Source organism: Mytilus californianus, unplaced genomic scaffold, assembly GCF_021869535.1.
Source record: "Mytilus californianus isolate M0D057914Y unplaced genomic scaffold, xbMytCali1.0.p SCAF_3, whole genome shotgun sequence".
Classification (NCBI taxonomy): Eukaryota; Metazoa; Mollusca; class Bivalvia; order Mytilida; family Mytilidae; genus Mytilus; species Mytilus californianus.
In genome coordinates, this window is record NW_026262679.1 from 22,124,942 (window position 1) to 22,144,368 (window position 19,427).

Here is a 19,427-nt window from a genome sequence, read left to right on the forward strand (position 1 = left end):
TAAGCATTGTGTATAAGTTTCATAACATTTGGTTGAGGTAAACTAAAGTTAGAGAACGGTAACCAATTTCGGGACATACGTACGGACAGACAAGGGTAAACCTTAATGCCTCCTCCACTCTCGAGCCTCCACTACAGCGTGGGCATAAGAATACAAAAATACTACTGATCATAAAAGAGTACTATAAACACTTATTCATAATCACACTTAATGCTTTAGTTATTTTATATTCTTCCTCATCAGAAATCTTTATATATTCATCTGAAATGGGGCATTGGATGATGGAGGCAGAGGTTTGTATACTTTTCAGAATTGAGATACATGAATTGGACAAAGGAAGGTAACTCTACTTCTAAATATTACTTTAACAATGACATCATTGATATTTTAGAACAGATACTAAATTCATACGACATGTGCAATTTATGTAGTTTTCTTTACAAGTATGGTCATACACATACACATCATTTTGTGAGTTGAATATCTGAGTATATATTTCATTAATAAACTTCTTGAAATGTTTATAGATAGGATGTATATAATGCTGTGCACAAACGCACTATGTTTTGTGTATCTCAAAAGAAGCGATACAATAGAAAAACAAAGGATATAGGGTATCCATCCATGACACAAAATCAGCACATGCACAGCAAAAAAATACACAAAAAGCAAAAGAACAGCGTTTTTATTGCTGTTCTTCATCTCATAGTCACAGTGAGGCCTTCAACATGAACCAAAAAAACTCTCACTATACTGCAAGTTTAAGACGGCCCCTAGCACGGGCTTAAGGGGAATTCTTTGCAAAAATAATTTGGATTGACTTAGTAAGATGTAACACTACCAAATCGGTCAAAAAGAACATACTGGGAAGTAGTACATATTTAAAACAAAATAGTTCCTACGCATAGGTGTAAATATAAAACAATCTGGAAAATTGATGCACTTCATAATATCCCCATTCCCTCAAAAAAAAAAGACACCACGCTATTTTGGACATTTTTATTTTTTACATTATCTCCACAGTTTACAAGACATAAATATATAATATTATCACAGGGGAAATAAAACCCTTAGCAATCATACATTTAGTTGAATATTGGAGGGAAATCAAATATCCAAAAAAATGTTAACATGACAAAGATCACAAACTAATCAGTTTCAAAGTGTATCTGAAGTAATTTGGTATTTTCAATATAAACAGAAAGGGGTTAACATTAGAAAACTGTCTAAAATTAAATACAAACTGAAAATTCAGAAATAAATGGAAATTTCTTTTGAAGCAAAAAAGTGTTGCAAAATGGAAACTTGAATTTGATGCTAGTAATAACCAGCATCAAAACACACAAAAACTTTAATAAATCTAATGTTGTTGTCACCTGCGAAAATCAGCTAGCAATAATAAATTCATGCATTCAAAACTGAATTTTCAGTAGTTCTTTCTGAGATCTTTAAGAGATATTTTTTTTTATCAGAAGACAACATAAAACTTTATCTTTCAAGTTCCTTTTACTAAGATCATTGAAATAAGATGATCTCAAAATTGTAAATAAAAATAACTTAACATTTTATACAACAATAACAACAAATTCTTAACAAAAATATAATATATACAATTTCATACATATTATTTGTACATTAACAACAATCATATCGCACAGATTTATTTTAAGTACATAGTAATACTTATACTGTGTATCAATACTCTGATATCTTAATAAGCCTCACAGAATAGACCATCATAAAAAAATCATCTGGACTAGTGGTCCATGTCATTGAAGTAAGAGGGGCACACTAACTTTGGAAAGATAAAATTCTTACAATCTGTTAACAGATCAATTTTGTTCAAATAATTTTGGATTTACATCGAAGGAGATCATGTTTACTGATTGAGAATAAAAATGAATTGAAGCTAGTTCAAAAGACTGCTAATTTTGTTCATAAATTTTGTAAATATATTTTTTTTTAAATTCTTCCTGCCTATTTCATGTTAAAAATACTATATTTTCAATTATTAACATACTTCTTTTGTTCTCAGATTATTGAAGTAGTAGCAAATAGATAAAAAAAAAAATCATTTAAACAGGACTTGCTGTTCAATTATAGCCTGCAATGTGAAATAAAATTATCAATACTATGCTTTATACATAAAGTGTACAAAAAATTCCAGTGAGGTGAGCTTTTTCTCCGTGTTGAAGACCTCACTGGAACTTTGACGTGAAGAATAACAATAAAAACAGTTCCTTTTGCATTTGATTATGCCAAGAGCTTGTAGGGATTTTACCTCATGGATTAATTTACTGCATACCTTCCATTTCTTATATTCAAAAACGTTTTCTGTTCAAAATACAAATCTATTCTTTCTACATGCAGATTGCCATGTGAATTTCTTTTTCTTTCTGTCCAAATTTAAACTATCAGCTGAAATGTCCTTTCATATGTTCATGAACAAAGTAATATTTATTTTCTTTACAGGAACAAAAATAAAATATCAAAGTGATACTTGAAGTATACTTTTTAAATTAATTCATTGCTGCTTGCTAAATGTCCAGTTCATAAAACAAATATGATATTGAACAGAATAATGGACTTATTGACCCTTGACTTTGTATAATAATCAGTATTTATATTAGTATGTGGCACACCCAAATGATAGGGAAAATGTTTCAGTAATGTTTACACTAAAATTTGAAATAAAGGTTAAAGTGACCTATTTCTCTGAAAACATTCCTATCTTACGGCAGTTGATAATTACCACAAAATCATTAGTGTACATGAGATATGTCACAAAGTATTTTGGTGGAAACAGAATGAGTTCATTTGATGTATCTGCATACCAAATTAAACAACTTTAGTTCAATTCATAGTTAGACCAAAACAAATCTTGATAAACTTAACCAAATTCATTTTATTATGAACAGATAGTCAGACTTCTCTAATGATCTGAAGTACAAAGTTTTAGGTGAATCAGGGGTACAAATATAGCCCTGAATAAACTTAACCAAATTCAATTAATAATGAACAGATAGTCAGACTTCTCTAATGATCTGAAGTACAAAGTTTTAGGTGAATCAGGGGTACAAATATAGCCCTGTATAAATTTAACCAAATTCATTTTATTATGAACAGATAGTCAGACTTCTCTAATGATCTGAAGTACAAAGTTTTAGGTGAATCAGGGGTACAAATATAGCCCTGTATAAATTTAACCAAATTCATTTTATTATGAACAGATAGTCAGACTTCTCTAATGATCTGAAGTACAAAGTTTTAGCTTAATCAGGTGTATAATTGATTACAAGTGACAAAAGTTAAACATACACAAACATGTCTTCTCTATATTGTAAATGTGGACTAATGACTAGATAGCTATGTTAAAGAAAACTGCAGTTCCTGATTTAAAACTTTGTCAGCAAATTCTATTCAGATTTATTGGAATTATCACTAGCAGCAGGTATATTCACATTATTCTTATCAATTAATAATGAAAGAAAAAAAAATGAAATCTATTAAATACCTATGTTATCTTAAAACAGGAAAGGCTTATAGAATAACTAATCGAAGAATTCAAATAGAGAAAAATATTCAACGAGTGACCGAACAACACATTAATTCACGAATGCGCGTAGCGCATGAGTTAATTATCAGTGTTGTTCGGTCACGAGTTGAATATTTTTCGATATTTGAATTCTTTGATTAGTTATTCTTTTTATTACATTGGCAAATGGTCTTTTTTCTGAAATTAAACTAGAATATGTAAGGAACTATATCTTTTTCTAAGCATTCACAATTTGTTTTGATCCGACGTCATGACAACGCCTATTGTTGTATGACGTCAGAGGAGTGAAATAACCACGTTTATTTCACATGTGAAATTATCGGTTTTTATTTCACTGGGAAATCAATGTAATTCATTGCAGCCAATGTAATAATTTATTTTAATATATTTTTATCCAAAATTTTCACAAAAACTGAGATCTTATATTAAGCAGTTGAGTTTAACCTAATTTTGTTTCTCATTTTTTAAAACAACTTCTACTACTGTTCAATATATAGAGAATATTATATGTCTTTTTCTATATCACACCTGTATAAACCCTAGTAAACCAATATATTCCTATAAGTTCTGCTTAAAGAATGACATTGGCAGACGGTTGATACAGTGTGTGATATTGTAAAAGACATATGATATACACTAATATATGTTGTCTGCTCTATGGTTGGGTTGTTGTCTCTTTGACACATTCCCTATTTCCATTCTCAATTTTACTTAAAAACAATTTTTTTAGTATAGTTTATGTAAGGGTTTGATAGATCCTATGCAACCGTGACTGGTATAATCAAAGTCATTGAAGGCTGATACATGTATAAGTAAACCAAAAACATATTTCCTCTACAATTAGTCCTTTCCCATGTTATATTAATTCTACAATAATTTATCACAGTAAATGGTAGAAGTTTCTATCTACTGTAAAAGCAGAAATTTTCGTGGAGGATTTAATTTCGTTTATTTCGTGGAAAGAATATATCCACGAAATTAAAACCCCCACGAAAATTTAACCTACATATAATATCACTTCCATTTACTGGAAACCACGAAATTAAATCCCCATGAAATCTTATAAAGAGACAAAACCACGAAATTTTAACCCCACGAAAATTAATGTTTCTACAGTATTTAGGTCCAGCATTTTAACTCAGTTGTCTTTCAGAATACCATATATGACCCTGATAATGCTGAACAAAACAAAATCATGTGATATGTACATATGAATAAATTATATTGATTATGATCACGAGGAAAATCCAGACAATGTTACAACATTATATTATTGTGACAATAAATATCTACAAAATTTTTAATGCCTGTGTTTTTAGAAGAGCAATTGCATGTCTAAAATTTGGACTCTGAACAAAATAAACTGTTATCACAGAGATATGTCTCGCCCTTTTGTAATTTTGATTATGCAAATGTTGAAATTAAAACAGCAATACTTTAACATGTTTCATAAGTTATGCAAATATTCAAAGTCAATGAACCATGACTGAGGTACATGGCTAAACAATCTCCATGTAAATGAGATGTGCCAAAGCTAATACAACTGCATACCAAATATCACTGACTTATTATAAGTCGTTCCCTCTAAACAAACCTAAACACAAACATTAACTTGTAAACTATATAAAAGTTTCAAAGTCAATGAACCATGAAGAGGGGGTGGGGCTATATAATCTCCATGGAACCAATACTTGCAAATGCCAATAAATTTGTATACCAAATATCCTTGACTTAACATTTGCAGTTCATCTTAAACTGATCTAATCACAAACTAATACATGTAAACTAAGCAAAAGTTTCTAAGTCAATAGACCATGACTGAGGGGGCGGGGCCAAATATTCTCAATGGTAATGAGATGTGCTAATGCTTATACAACTGCATACCAATTAACATTTGCCTACTCTAAATGGTTCCCCTTGAACTGACCTAATCACAAACTAATACATGTAAAATAAGCAAAAGTTTCAGAGTCAATAGACCATGACTGAGGGGCAGGGCCAAATAATCTCCATGGAAATGAGATGTGCCTATGCTAATACAACTACATACCAAATATGATTGACCTACCACTTGTGGTTCACCATAAACTAGACCTAATCACAAACTAATACATTGTTGCCGCCACCGCTGGAAACAGCATACCTATGTCTCGCTTTTTGACTCCGTCAAGGCGAGACAAAAAAAGCATGTGTAATATGAACCCCATCAAAAAACAATCAATAACAAATGTCTTTTTGAATAAACAAAAGCATTATTTTTCAAAATATATATCTACTGATTATAAATATCCAAATCTGCATGTTGTCATACCATCAACTAATAGTCTTTTTATCATTTGTCTACTTTTTGATGCATGTGAGTTTAATGTACTTTTCATGCACAAGTGGATCCCCCCCTCCCCCAGAATCCTCAAAAACAGCCCTCTCAGCAATAAGTTTCTTCTATAATGATATAATAAAACTTTCATTCCGAATATTTAAGTATATACCATATCATAACAGATGTCTATTACAGGCTTCAATGGACTTCTGTATATACTTAACATAAGAAATAAAGGACCATTTGCTTAAATATCATCCATTAGACTTAGCTTTTATTCTTTTATTTATCCAAATGTATATTTAAGAAGCAAATATTCATTCTAAATTTGCACTTCATTGCACAAGTATTGAACTCATGTATATCACTAATTATTGCACACAGTCTAGAAAATTATCACCATTTGATGAAACTATCAATACAACTGTATAATTAACTCTTACATATTATAATATATACAAATAAAATTTCTATTTATTAAATAGAATCCTGAGATGAAAGCCACTGGTAAATGTTTTGGAAATTCTATAAAATTAATAATCAAAACATATTTCATTTTTCAAATATAAGACTTGCATATTTGCATCCATTTTAGTAGAAAAGATTAAAGATAGTAGCAGCTTTGACATCTTGTGTAGAGTTCGATAATAAATACATGTTTATAAAAATATTAATAATTAATGATTACAAATCCATGCAGTATAACAGCACGGACTAGCTTTTTACACAAAGCATTTCTAATTTATAGACATTGATAATAATTTTGCATTTCTGGCAATATTTCATGAAAGAACATTGTCACTATAAAACAGAACTTTAGCTATTATACTAATAATCTATACACTAGTTTTATTAGTTTTCCTTGAAAAGAATAGCAGTGCAAATAATGATTATGTGAACGTTAGCTATATACAGCTATGAATGTCATCTGGAGGTCAAGCTCCTGTAAGTTCTCATTATGTGAATGTTAGCTATATACAGCTATGAATGTCATCTGGAGGTCAAGCTCCTGTAAGTTCTCATTATGTGAATGTTAGCTATATACAGCTATGAATGTCATCTGGAGGTCAAGCTCCTGTAAGTTCTCATTATGCTTTTCTTGGGGCAGAATATTCTTCTTCCTCGGAATCGTTGAGTGGATCAAATTCTGTGTCACTTTCCTCCATACTTAGCCGATCGAATCCTTTGTGTGGACTGAGGAAGTTACCAAGGTTAAATTTTTTCCTTGATCTTGACTTATATTGTCTGCAACAATTGTATTGGCCTGAAAAAATAACAAATGCAACAATTGTATTGTCTTGAAGAATTACAAAGAACTAATATTTGAATATTTGTTTGAATTATCTAGTTTCAATTACAACTAAATACATTAATTTATGTTACGTTAATCTACTCTAAAACAAAATATGTTATTTAATAGTCTTTTCTGTTAAGGGAATCTTACTACATTTGTACCTCAATGTTTTTATTCAATTCATGAAAAATGAAAAATCTTACCATCCCTTCTTTTCTAGAACACGGGCACATAAAAAAAATTGAACAAAGAGCTCTTAAATGAAAAAAAAGAAAGAATCTGACTCTAATGTTGATAAATAAATGATAATGCATAAAATAAAATATAGTTTAAAAAATTGACCGACAAAAAATGTTAAGTTTGTTAGTATATATTTTCATGCAAGTTTGATTAGTTGTTAAGTTTAACAAATGAACACGTTTCCCTATCCAAGATAAAATAAAATTCCATGTAATCCCGGATAAAGCTACCTCTATCTGATCAGCAGGATAAATATTATGATGAGCTTTCTTTTTTCCTGTATTATTATAAATGTAAATTGAAATGAAGTGGAAAGTATACTTTTATCATATGTTTAAAAAAAATAGTCCATCAACATTTATTTGTGTTGGATGTGTTTTGTTTATTCCTTATTTCATCATCTGCACCTTTATCAATCGAAGGCATTAGGGAGCTACTATTTGATTTATATGGGGGGGGGGGGGGGCTAGGATGAAAAATTGTGTCCTGCATTTATTTTTAGTTGTAATCTCGGTCCTGCCTTTTTATTTTTCACTTTATTCAGTCCTGCCTTTTTTGTTATTAGTTTATCCTGACTTTTTTTTTTGCCAAGTTGCTCATCCTGCCTTTTTTTTTACTCAAAACTTCTGTCCTGCCTTTTTTTTCAAATTTCATCCTAGCCCCCCTATAAAAATCAAATGGTAGCTCCCTTACTATTTTATCTGTTTTGACTAAAATAATTGAGTTACCAGCTGTAATTAAATGAATTTTGATTGATTCTTTATACTTATTTCCTGTTTGCATTTTTTTTCAATATAGATATACAACTAATTTGTAATATTTTTGTATAGTCTGCAAATGATCTCTTTTTAATACAGTTATATGTTTATTCATGGTATAATCAAAGGATATGATTAAAGCTATGCAATGGCCACCAGACATTCAGAAAGAACTGGTCAAGTTGTGTAAACAATGAACTGAAACTGAACAAATCTTTCTGACAATCAAAGCAATATAATAAGAACTGTGTACCTTCATTGTAAAAATCTATTTATAAAAAGAGAATGTAACGAGAAAGTAAGAACTATAGTTACACCAAATGTCTGCAAGTCAATTCAAATTATAATTACATTCTTTTACAGAAATTTGAACTTAAGATAGTCTGATAGTATTGATTAATTGTTGGTTGTTTAATGCCCAGTGGCAAATATTTCATGCATGATCAGGACGAAGTCTGATAGTATGAGGTAAATATAAAAAATGAAGGATTTTTATTCAATTCAGTCAAAATGTAGTTTGTATCATGCTATTTTCAAAGTATGATTAAAAGTAAATGCCACAGAGATTGTTTCCGAGCTTCATGTTTTGCAAATTGACGTATTTCATAAGGAATTATATATGGGCAATACATTGCAATGTGATTAGAAAGAAAACTGAACGAAAGAAATTTGAAATAAAATATGAGATGATAGCTCTCATCAAATGATTTCAGAAAATAAAAAGAAAAAATGGGGTCACCGTCCTTGTTTTCTTGCTAAAATATATTCAGAAATTATATTAATAATCTAAGTTGTCTTCTCTTATAATGCAAAGTGATACCATTATGAAATCCATCAAACCCTTTTCTGTAATTTAAAAAAAAAAGTTGTAATTAAGTAATAAAATAGCAAAATTTTCACAAATAAATTGCCTTTCTGCCTCCAAATTTTCTTTACATTACATTAAAAAGACTGGACCCTTCATTTGCTGTCATGTGAGATGCAAGATGGCAAAAGATTCCCATGCTACCTCATTTTCTTTTGTAGTGAATTTGGTATCATTTAATATTCACTTGTCTTAATGACATACTGAACAATTTAAACATAATTCTATTCATTAAGCATTTCAATACCTATATGGATTGTTGTTAATATATGGATAATAACAAAGGTATCCACAAAAGGATTAGGTCTAGTTTAACATTAATAAAAAAAAAACAGAAAAAATTTCCAATTAATAATGGTATATGTTAGTTGTACTATATATTTCAAAGGAATGATTCAAATGCCCCTGCCTACTATTTAATTCAAAGGAACACATATCTGTAAAGTAAATAATCTACAGGTAAAAAGAAAGCCAAACTCAATCATTTATTCAAAATTATACTTTTTTATATGTCAAAAATCAGCTCACTTTCTACAGGGATAATAAAAAAAGATCTGCAAAACTGATAAATTACAGAAGGACAGACATGGGCAACACTCTATATCCAGTCACTGAGTGTCAAGGGGCATAACAATCATAAGTTTACTATTTGTTGCATCCATACAGATATTAAGTAAATGTCATTCAACTTTTAAAAGTATGGGTCACAGAGCTTTTTGGTTTATCTTCCTTAATATAACATAGTTTGAAAATTTTCATTGGATGAAAACTTTTCTATTTTTGTAAAAATAAAAAAGATGTTACCATAAGATAAATCATAATTTTGTTTTTCTTTCCTATAAAAAGTTTCATAAAAAATTCCTTTTCATCATCAAAGTTGTTAATTTTAGTAAAAATCTGGACCAATAATAGACAGCTATTTGCAATTAAAAATTAATGTAGAACCCCTATCTAACTTAATTGTGAAATAGCATCTAAACAATAAGCCCATACAGCTCTGAATACCACTGAAGACAAGTTGTTAGTAACTAAATATAACTAGCATTGCAAGTGGGTACTAATGAGGCCTATTTGTGGTAGTAACAGCACTGCACGACAAATACTAATAAGCTTATCTGTGGTAGTAATACCACTGCACACATATACTGAGGCTTATTTGTGGTATTCCTAACCTTTAGTTGTGGCTAATTCGCCTTTTAAAACAGAAAAGATGTCCTCATTTCTGCGAAACTTATCTGCTGAAATTAAATTGGACTAATTCAATTTCTGTTGGTTTATTTACAAACTTTTTAAGCTTTGCATGTTGCACAATATTATTTTCTCATATTACTCAAGGTTATACCACTAACAGTAAATGAAGAATATGATGAAACTAAAAGTAAATCAGTATGATGGTCTAGAAATGCTGACAATTTACATGTAGGAGGCCATTTAAAATTATACTAGATCTGACTTTTCATAAAATCTGTGACCTTATTTTGGACATCAAATGATGATCTATTCAAAATCAAAAACAAAAATAAAACATTTTCCATTGATACAATAGTTGCAAGTAGTTAAACAATGTTGACACCAAAGTATATCCATTAAAATTTATTTCATGTTCTATACAGTGGATTAATTTTAAGCAGTTTAAATTTCATGATTCCTATGGTGAAACCTGTTAGTGAGAATTTGTTTTCAATTTTTTCTTGTCCTCAACTCTCATACAATATCAAAATTATGAGAAGGTATTTTGTCAGGATTTCATCTAGACAAAAAAAAATGAGGGATAAAAAGTCTGTAGCAAATATTTCCCAATCTACAGTTTGTGCACTCCACATTCTTCATTACTTCATTCATTTTTCAATCATAAATCTGTCATAAGTACCTTCCATTTGTTGGTAAATAATTCAATAGTGTCAAATCCATCTAAATTATCTGCCTAAGTAAAATCCATTGAGATATGGATAATATTGAAAATGATCTTTGATGTTGACAATGAGACACCTACTGTTTAAAGATTATGATAAAAGTGATAACCATGCTTACCTTTTCTCATTCTAACAATAATGATAATGATGATTATGATGATTACAGGTATAACCAGCAGTCCACCAATGATTAATGCAGGCATCAAATCATCTTTTTTGGGTAAAACTTTTTTCTCTGGTAAGATCGGTGTTGTTGTTGTCGGTGTGGCCGTTGTTGTGGTTGTTGTTGTTGAGCTGGACGAGGAGCTTGAGGTAGTACCTAAACAAAAACAGATTCATGATTGTGCATACCTTTATTTCAAATACTGTTAATTTTGAAATTATTGCAAGTTTTTTTTTTACTGCGAATAATGCGACTGGGTGAGTATTGCAATAATAAGAACTTGCATTCTGATATCTGATATGTATATCCTTATGAAGCATTTCCTGAAATTGCAATAATTAATCATGCATTGATGTTCAGTCTACGAAAATCACAATAATAAATGCACACAATAATTTCTGAATTTACAGTAGTGATTTTCATTATATAAAATGATTTAATTTCTCATTCAGTTGACTTTTGGTTTTTGATTGCCCCCATGGTATATTCTTGCTTCATTTATTAAATACTCCTAATTTGTTTATTATAAGAAAGTATGCCTTTTAGCTACGATTGAATTAATCAGTCTAGAAACTTATTTAGCATAAATTTGAAAGAGAGTATACAATTTTTCTAACACTTTAATGCTTTCCATGAGCTCTATTTTCTAGACAGATAGTTGTGAGTAATACATACTTGAAGAAACAGATAGTTGTGAGTAATACATACTTGAAGAAACAGCTTTTGTGTACAGTGGATTCATGTCAAACTTCCATAGTTTATTTGGATTCAATTCCACAACATAAACTCTCATATTAGTAGAATCAACAGCTACATCATGTGGATTCTGTAAACCCTGAAACAAGAAATTAGTTCATTTTATTTAAATCCATTACAGTATTCTCCAACTTCGGATTAAAAAAAAGTTAAATCACAAAAATACTAAACTCCGAGGAAAATTCAAAACGGAAAGTCCCTAATCAAATGGTAAAGTCAAAAGCACAAACACATCAAACGAATTGATAACAACTGTCATATTCCTGACTTGGTACAGGCATCTTCTTATGTAGAAAATGGTGGATTAAACCTGGTTTTAAAGCACTAAACCTCTCACTTGTATGACAGTCACATCAAATTAAGTTAAGTCAAAGTTACTGAAGGTGTCATAAGTTTTTGATTGAAGGTATGCAGATAGATCTTATGGCGATACGTCTACATTCCACTCAAATTTTTGGGAACACATGCTTGTTTTAACAAGTATTTTTCAAGAAAGACTTGAAGAAATGTGGCCAATCAGTTTTATGGAAAACTGATATATTTAGTCATGTTTGAAATATAAAAGTATTTTAAGGTACACATGGTTGATATATCTCCAATCATTTCGGAATGTTACAGTGTCATTGAAAACTGAGCAAATTTTAACTTAAGTTGTATGCCATTTTATTTTTTTATTGTAACATCATAATCATTCTGACATTCTACAATGAAGTGAGAAACCAAATGATCACAGAAGGCAGTTAATTATTTTGACTGGACCTTGAAGATACATTTCTTCAAAGGAAATATGGCTTAATAGGAGTTGCCACAGGTGAGGCAGTGTATAACACAGAAATTGCTACTGAAATATAAGATGTAGCTGTTCTTATATGAGAAATGATGAATGACCAAAATTAAAAGGCCTTCAAAGAAAGCGACAACCATACATTCTAATAGCTATCTTAAAAAGTAAATATGACCTGATTTTGCATGACATCATTATTAAGTATATATTTTCTACTAAAGTATTGTTTTACATGACAAGTATCCGTTTCAAATTTTGATGTTTTGATCATAAGATAATAATCCCTTTTGTTGTTTCTTGAACACTCTTACCCATACATGAATAAGTACTACATATACCGTACCTACTCGCTTATTAGTCGGAAAATTGGGAGTAAAATTCATAATCCAGAGAGGGGGACCGACTAATAGACGAGATCTAGCGACCAGAGGAAAAATCCAAGCTTGAGAAAAGTGGTCAGGAGTGAATTTCCTGGTCAAAACTACGTTTTTGATTGCCAAACCTACATAAATCAATAAATAAAAAGTTTTTGTTGAAAATAAATGACTACAATACTGTCTTTGTGTTTTATTTGTTCTTTGGTAAACATTTTCTGCAAATTCGTGTTGAAATTCTACTGTTTCCGGTTTGTGTATTGATTTTCATGGTCACATGGTTTTCCAAAAAACCCAAAAGAAGAGCCAAGAACCAAAAATGAAAAGGAGATAACAATGTACCAAATATGTGAAAGGATGTTTTCAGCGGTGTTATTGTGTCATTATTGTGATATCATGATATCAATTCAATGCTTATAAATCATATAATAATAAAAAAATAATTTTAAGATTCATTCCCAAAATCAAAATATTATTCATTAAAGTGTCTCAGGTAAACAAAAATTACAAAATTGATTGACAAGCCAATATAATCCATTGATAACCCCAATTAAGAGACAAAGAGTTCTATTTACTAAAGGTGTGAAAACTATCAGTGATAGGTAAACAGATGACACTAATGAGTTGGAGTTAGTTATTTTAATATATTGATAAGCTTCACTTAATTTTTCTAATCCTTTAATCATCACAATATAATAAGAATTATGAAGTGTACATGCTCATTTAACACCGAGTTATGTATGCTGTGAAAAATATTTTCATCAAGTGTTGATTGACTTTAAATTTTTCAGGTTCATATTGGTTTATATTCGCTTTTCTCAAACAATAGGTTGTTAGTCATACCCTACAAAATCATTGATGCATTACGTAAACAACACATGGCTAATCTAACATTTGAACAGTGAACAAAACAAGAGAAATGAATACATCTTTATTATTAACAGCAATATAAATTATCATGATGAGCATCAACTAAATTCAAACCAAACATTAATGCAGAAATGAATATTATTCCTGGATTTGCATTGGTTCTACCGGCGTTCAGTTACTGTCAGCTGAAAAAAAATGCCCAAATTTTGTCCGACTTATACGAGGGTCAAGACTAAATCCTTAGAATTTGGAGCTGAAAAGGGCCCCCGACTTATAGTAGGATCGACTATTAGGCGAGTTTATACGGTAATTGCTCTAAGGAATATGCTAAGAGTTAATCACAAAAGTAGGTTGTTCACTACTAATGGAGGACAATGGATTTCAGAATAATAAATCTAACCTGTTGATTGTTGAATGTTTCTAGAGTATTGCCAGTTTCCATGTCAACAATAATACCCTGTACTGGTGCCCCATTTGGACCTGCAGGACCATTCACAGCAAACAACATGCCACCTACAAATTCAACAATGAAAATGTACACAGAATCAAAAAAGCAAAGAATCACAAAGGTTCTATGTACTGATAAGATAACAAGAGTAAAAAATAAAAATACAAATTTCATGCTGGAAATATAGAAAGATTTTTGCCAGTACCTGTATAAGTATTTCAGAGCTATTAAAGTACTCCACAATTTTAGTTTTATTAAAGTAAAAACCACCTTATTTATTGTACCAACACTAATAATAAACCTATTTTACACTAAACTATGTTCACTTATTTTCATGCAATATTGCTAGGTATTGAAATCATTAATGTAAAACAATATACCATAATACCACAAATAGGTACATGATTGTAATTCTGTGTGGTAAAAAGAAAAAAAGAAAACAAGAGGAACAATCAAGGAAATTTCAGAATAAACCATTAGTTACAACAGTAAGATATTATATTGCTGTCATACATATACCATGACTTTATTTTAAATTGGGAAACAAACTTTCACACTTATGATATGGAATATTATTGGCAAAAAGATGATACAAGGTACAAAAATATATAAAACTGTCCATTAGTACATGAAGATCATTGTCACAACTTAAGCAAAACAACTTGATAGTAAACCATCTGAAAACTTCTGCCATAAATGTTAAAACAGTAATTTACCATGAAGGGGACAGAACTCCACAGCAAATAACCTGGATCCAAACTCTTTAGGATGATACTGTCTCTGAAAGTTTCCATCTAAGTCAAAGCACTGAATCCTGCCATTTTCTCTATCTGCTACACATATCCATTGTTTGTCCTCTACTAAGGTCATACCATGGGGAACATTAAACTGTCCAGGAAGAGGATAACCATCTTCACCTATAAGTACATTTACAATCATATGTATTTATTCTACAAATGTTGGGTTGAATATGCCATTTAAAAGTACTATGTCCGTGTTTTATATATATGGTCTTTCAGTTTCAGAGTAGACATTTGTTTAGACAAATGACATCAGTTTGTAGATTCAGTTTTCATATAAAAATATACAAATTATTTTACTAGAAAAATAAGAACTTTTGGTATGATTGAAAATTAGACAACTTATTAATTTATATAAAAGTATGTCAAGATTTTTTTCAGGTATTCATAAATCTTAATACTTTTGTATTCTTGTTTAAATCAACATTTGAATTAAATCCACAATTTGAAAATGTGCTTGTTTTCAAGAACAAAACTTGCAACAAAATACTTCACATCAAAATATCACTTGAGTTTTAGTTGAATACATTTACTGAAATAAAATGATTTATTGCATATTTGTGTGTTAAATTTGTCCATACTTTCTTTTTTTTTAAATTTGAATCATCTCATTTCTAGAATAAATCATTATTTGTATATATGTAATGTTACTGGATAATAGTATCACATACCAAGTTGTCCCAGGTTCCTTGTACCAAACGTTTTTATTATTTTTCCATCTTTATCAAATTTAATAACTCTTGCATTGCAGTACCTATAAAATAATAAAACATTTTCTGTAATTTAGTTTTTTTAATGTCACTCACTATTAACATTTTACACAATGAACATATAAAAATAATATTTGAAATGCATGCAACACCACTTTTGAATGGACGTCTGCTATGAATTCCTTGCTTGATGAGTTATTTGTAACAATGTTGTCTAATAGCAAATGATTTTATTATTTCAAATATCTAACAAAAATATTATTATCTTATTAAGATTCAATTATTCCATTATAAAAGATGATCTTTAAAGACAGTAGTTAATAATCATTTTTATTTCTGCTAATTGAATACTTGGATAATAGAATCATGTTTTGAAATGTTCCACATTGAACTTTTCAGTAGTACTAACCCATCACTGACAAAGAAGTCTCCTGTCTTTAGCACTACAACATCAGTGGGTTTACAGAAATGTGTCATGTCTGATCCTGGTACAAATTTCTCACCCAAGACAAAATCTGGTGTGTCTTTACCAGCTGGTATCCTTAAAACCTGTCCAAAGTATAATATGTCCAATAACTCTATCAAGAAAAATGTTCAACTGCATGTTTATGAAGGATAAAAATCCTTTATTTCGCGCAAAATATTTTTTTCATTAAAAAACAATTTTAAATAAAGCAAAAACAAAACAGATACAGGGTTATACTTTTAAAACCAAGTATGGTATTTGACTTAAGAAAATTAATTAAAACATGAATCATGGGAGAAGGCCAATTTTTTTTACTATATTTCTTTCAAAGGTATGAACAAAAATGTTCTTTGTCAGCAAAATGAAGTGAATTACTTTCTTAATAAACAATTCATTTGTTGAGTGAGAGGGAATCAAAAGAACTAACAATAAATTTGGAAAGAATTATATTATCAGTTATTACCTGATGAAGTCCAACATCTGTCACCCATATGTTGTTATTATCGTCTACTTCTATCCCATGAGGCATGAAAAACCTAAATAATTATTAGAATTTAAAGTTATAATAAACATCTAGAATAGGTAAATATTTGTATTTAGATAAATACTGCCTTTCAACTAAGTGTGTAATCATTTATCTGAGAATCAAACATAGAATGATGTATATTTTGAATAAAATTGTAAAAAATTGAGATGTTGAAATGTTTTTTAATCTTCTTCTTAATATAATGCAAGTAAAAATTTATTGGACTTTTTTCAAAATACAGATTATAACTTATTCTATAAGATTTGATATCTCCTCATACATATGATTTTAATAAGTAAAAGTTAGTTTAAATACTATGCTTGATATCAATCCTGCAGAATGAAAAAATTTTTGATAAACCATTGGAGATAAAAACAAGTTTTTAAATTTCCATATATTTTGCATTTTATTCTATCAATTGCGGGACAAACTTACATGTTTTTTCCAAGCTGTCGTATGATCTGGCCATTTTTGTTATATATCACGATAGTATTAGTAGATATGGGTCTGTCTTGGTTGTTAATTGTATTGTCAAAATTAAATGCACTGAAATTAAAAACAATCATTGTTAATTTCATCAATCAAAGAATTAAAGCAAAATTATTATTGTTTTTACTAAATATCACAATTTTATAATAAACTAAACCAACTTTGTTAAATGACTGATTTGATTGCAGTTTTTAAAATGGTAATAACATTTTAAGCAAGCTTTATTTGGTTATACAAGTACTGTTGATTTGTTCATTTTTGTGGGTGCTTGGCTTTTATGTTGGCGTTTAATGCCACTTTCAGCCATCTTGGCTATATCATGGTGGCTAGATATTATTAGTGGAGGAAGCTGGAGTAACTGGAGAGAACAACAACCTTTGGAAGGAAACCGGAAGTCATAATTAATCCAGATCTGAGTTGTATACACTTCCCCATGATCCATGTTTAAACTCACAGCCTGAGAGTTGTCTGGCTATTAATCACTGAAGATGGAACAACTAAGACCACTCGTCCACCAAGGCCCAGTGGGTGCATATATCATTGGTCTCTAACAACAAGTAGTTTTACAGTAAGACAATTACTGATCCTAATTATACCAGCCCACTTCAAGCATAAACATTGTCCAGTTTATTGATGGACATTAAAGTCTTTGCTCAATGTTAACCATGATCAAATCAGCAAATTCTCAAATAACTGCTGATGATTTACTTACTTAAAATCCCAAACTCTCTCAGCCCTATGGAACACATAAACATTGCCCTGTTTATCAGTGGTTACTCCAGCTATTTGTCCCATCAGTCCAATACTGTCAAATGATACACCTTGAACTTGTGGTAATGGTATGCCAAATTCTGATGACGTGCCCAAGTAGTGGGTTCCTGTAGAATATAACAGTACAATACATTAAGGTGTGAATCAAATCTAGATATAGGTCGTGTAAAAGAGTAATGTGTGATTCAAGTGACTTTACCTTATATTTGTCTGAGTTCCTGCGGATGAATTCTGATTTCAAAACATCAAAACTAATTACAGGTAAACTTTTTATAAATAGTTCACAATAGAATAGCAGTTTTTTTAGTTATGTCTGAATACTGTAAATTCAGAAATTATTGCGATGTTTTTATTATTGCGAAAAAATGCTACAGGGTTATAATCGCAATAATTTAAACTCGCATTTTGAAATTTTTTATATGAATTAAACAGGATTTTTCTCAATATCACAAAAATTAAAATGGTATTTTAGTCTAAAATGACAAAATCGCAATAATTTCTGAATTTACAGTAGCATTGATTCAGTAACAGAACTTCTATTATTGCATGTGAATTTAACTTTTACATTTCTGCATGGTCAAAGGTAGAACAAATGGTCCAAATTTCGGTTATAAATGGACAACAAAAATAGGGTCAAATAATGCAGTCCTTGGAAAAGATCAGTAATAAAGACATATGATAAGGTCATTACTGTGTTTTTTTATTAATCATGGTACCAGTATCTTCTATGGAAGCTAGTCCTTCTTTTGCCTTCAAGGTTGCGCTTCTGTTAATATAGACAATGCAATTTCCCATAGGAACTCCATGAACAGCTAAAACTGTGCCACTTTTTTACTATGAAGTTTCGTAAAAAATTATATCCGACAATGGAAAGTTCATATGCACTACAAATTTTTTCAAAAGTCAAAACATAGGGCTGTACGGCATATTTTCAACATTTATATGCCTTAAACTTCTAAGAGTTTAAACTTATACTAAAATTCATTACTACAATCCCTTTACTTTGGGTCTTCCTCAGCATTCAATTTGGCTGCTATCCATGTGTATTTATACTGGTAAAATTTTCAAGTTGTGTCTCTATGAGATGAAACATAGAAATCGTTTCTGGGAACCAGTTGGTAACCAAAACAAAATATCTATGAATATTATATATCTCCCCAAAAGAGCCATGGTTTGTGAAACAGCTGTATTTACAAAGTGCAACCCCAAAAGACTTTATAGAGTACAAGGATACAGTTGACATACTATAAACATATAATTAAATAGCAACACAAAGATACATGCAATTGAATATTTTTTTCAGTGAGTAACAGATAGAATTTAA

At 30.0% G+C, this 19,427-nt stretch overlaps 1 protein-coding gene across 4 annotated transcripts in view; it reads right to left on the reverse strand.

Moving 5' to 3' along the window:
- Positions 1 to 984: 984 nt before the first annotated feature.
- LOC127734125 (peptidylglycine alpha-amidating monooxygenase-like) overlaps positions 985 to 19,427 on the reverse strand; it is a 46,362-nt gene continuing 27,919 nt past the window's right edge. For 2 of the 4 annotated variants that reach the window (XM_052243797.1, XM_052243798.1), the window contains exons 14-24: positions 18,045 to 18,210; positions 17,279 to 17,389; positions 16,781 to 16,853; positions 16,261 to 16,400; positions 15,813 to 15,895; positions 15,058 to 15,258; positions 14,294 to 14,406; positions 11,818 to 11,944; positions 11,065 to 11,265; positions 10,206 to 10,271; positions 985 to 7,140 (exon numbers count right to left, since the gene is read on the reverse strand). In XM_052243797.1, the coding sequence (XP_052099757.1) occupies positions 6,965 to 7,140; positions 10,206 to 10,271; positions 11,065 to 11,265; positions 11,818 to 11,944; positions 14,294 to 14,406; positions 15,058 to 15,258; positions 15,813 to 15,895; positions 16,261 to 16,400; positions 16,781 to 16,853; positions 17,279 to 17,389; positions 18,045 to 18,210 (1,457 nt within the window). In that variant the 3' untranslated portion in view covers positions 985 to 6,964. Of the gene's footprint in view, positions 7,141 to 7,865; positions 8,924 to 10,205; positions 10,272 to 11,064; positions 11,266 to 11,817; positions 11,945 to 14,293; positions 14,407 to 15,057; positions 15,259 to 15,812; positions 15,896 to 16,260; positions 16,401 to 16,780; positions 16,854 to 17,278; positions 17,390 to 18,044; positions 18,211 to 19,427 lie in introns of those variants that run through there. The other 2 variants (XM_052243799.1, XM_052243800.1) reach the window with 2 other exon arrangements.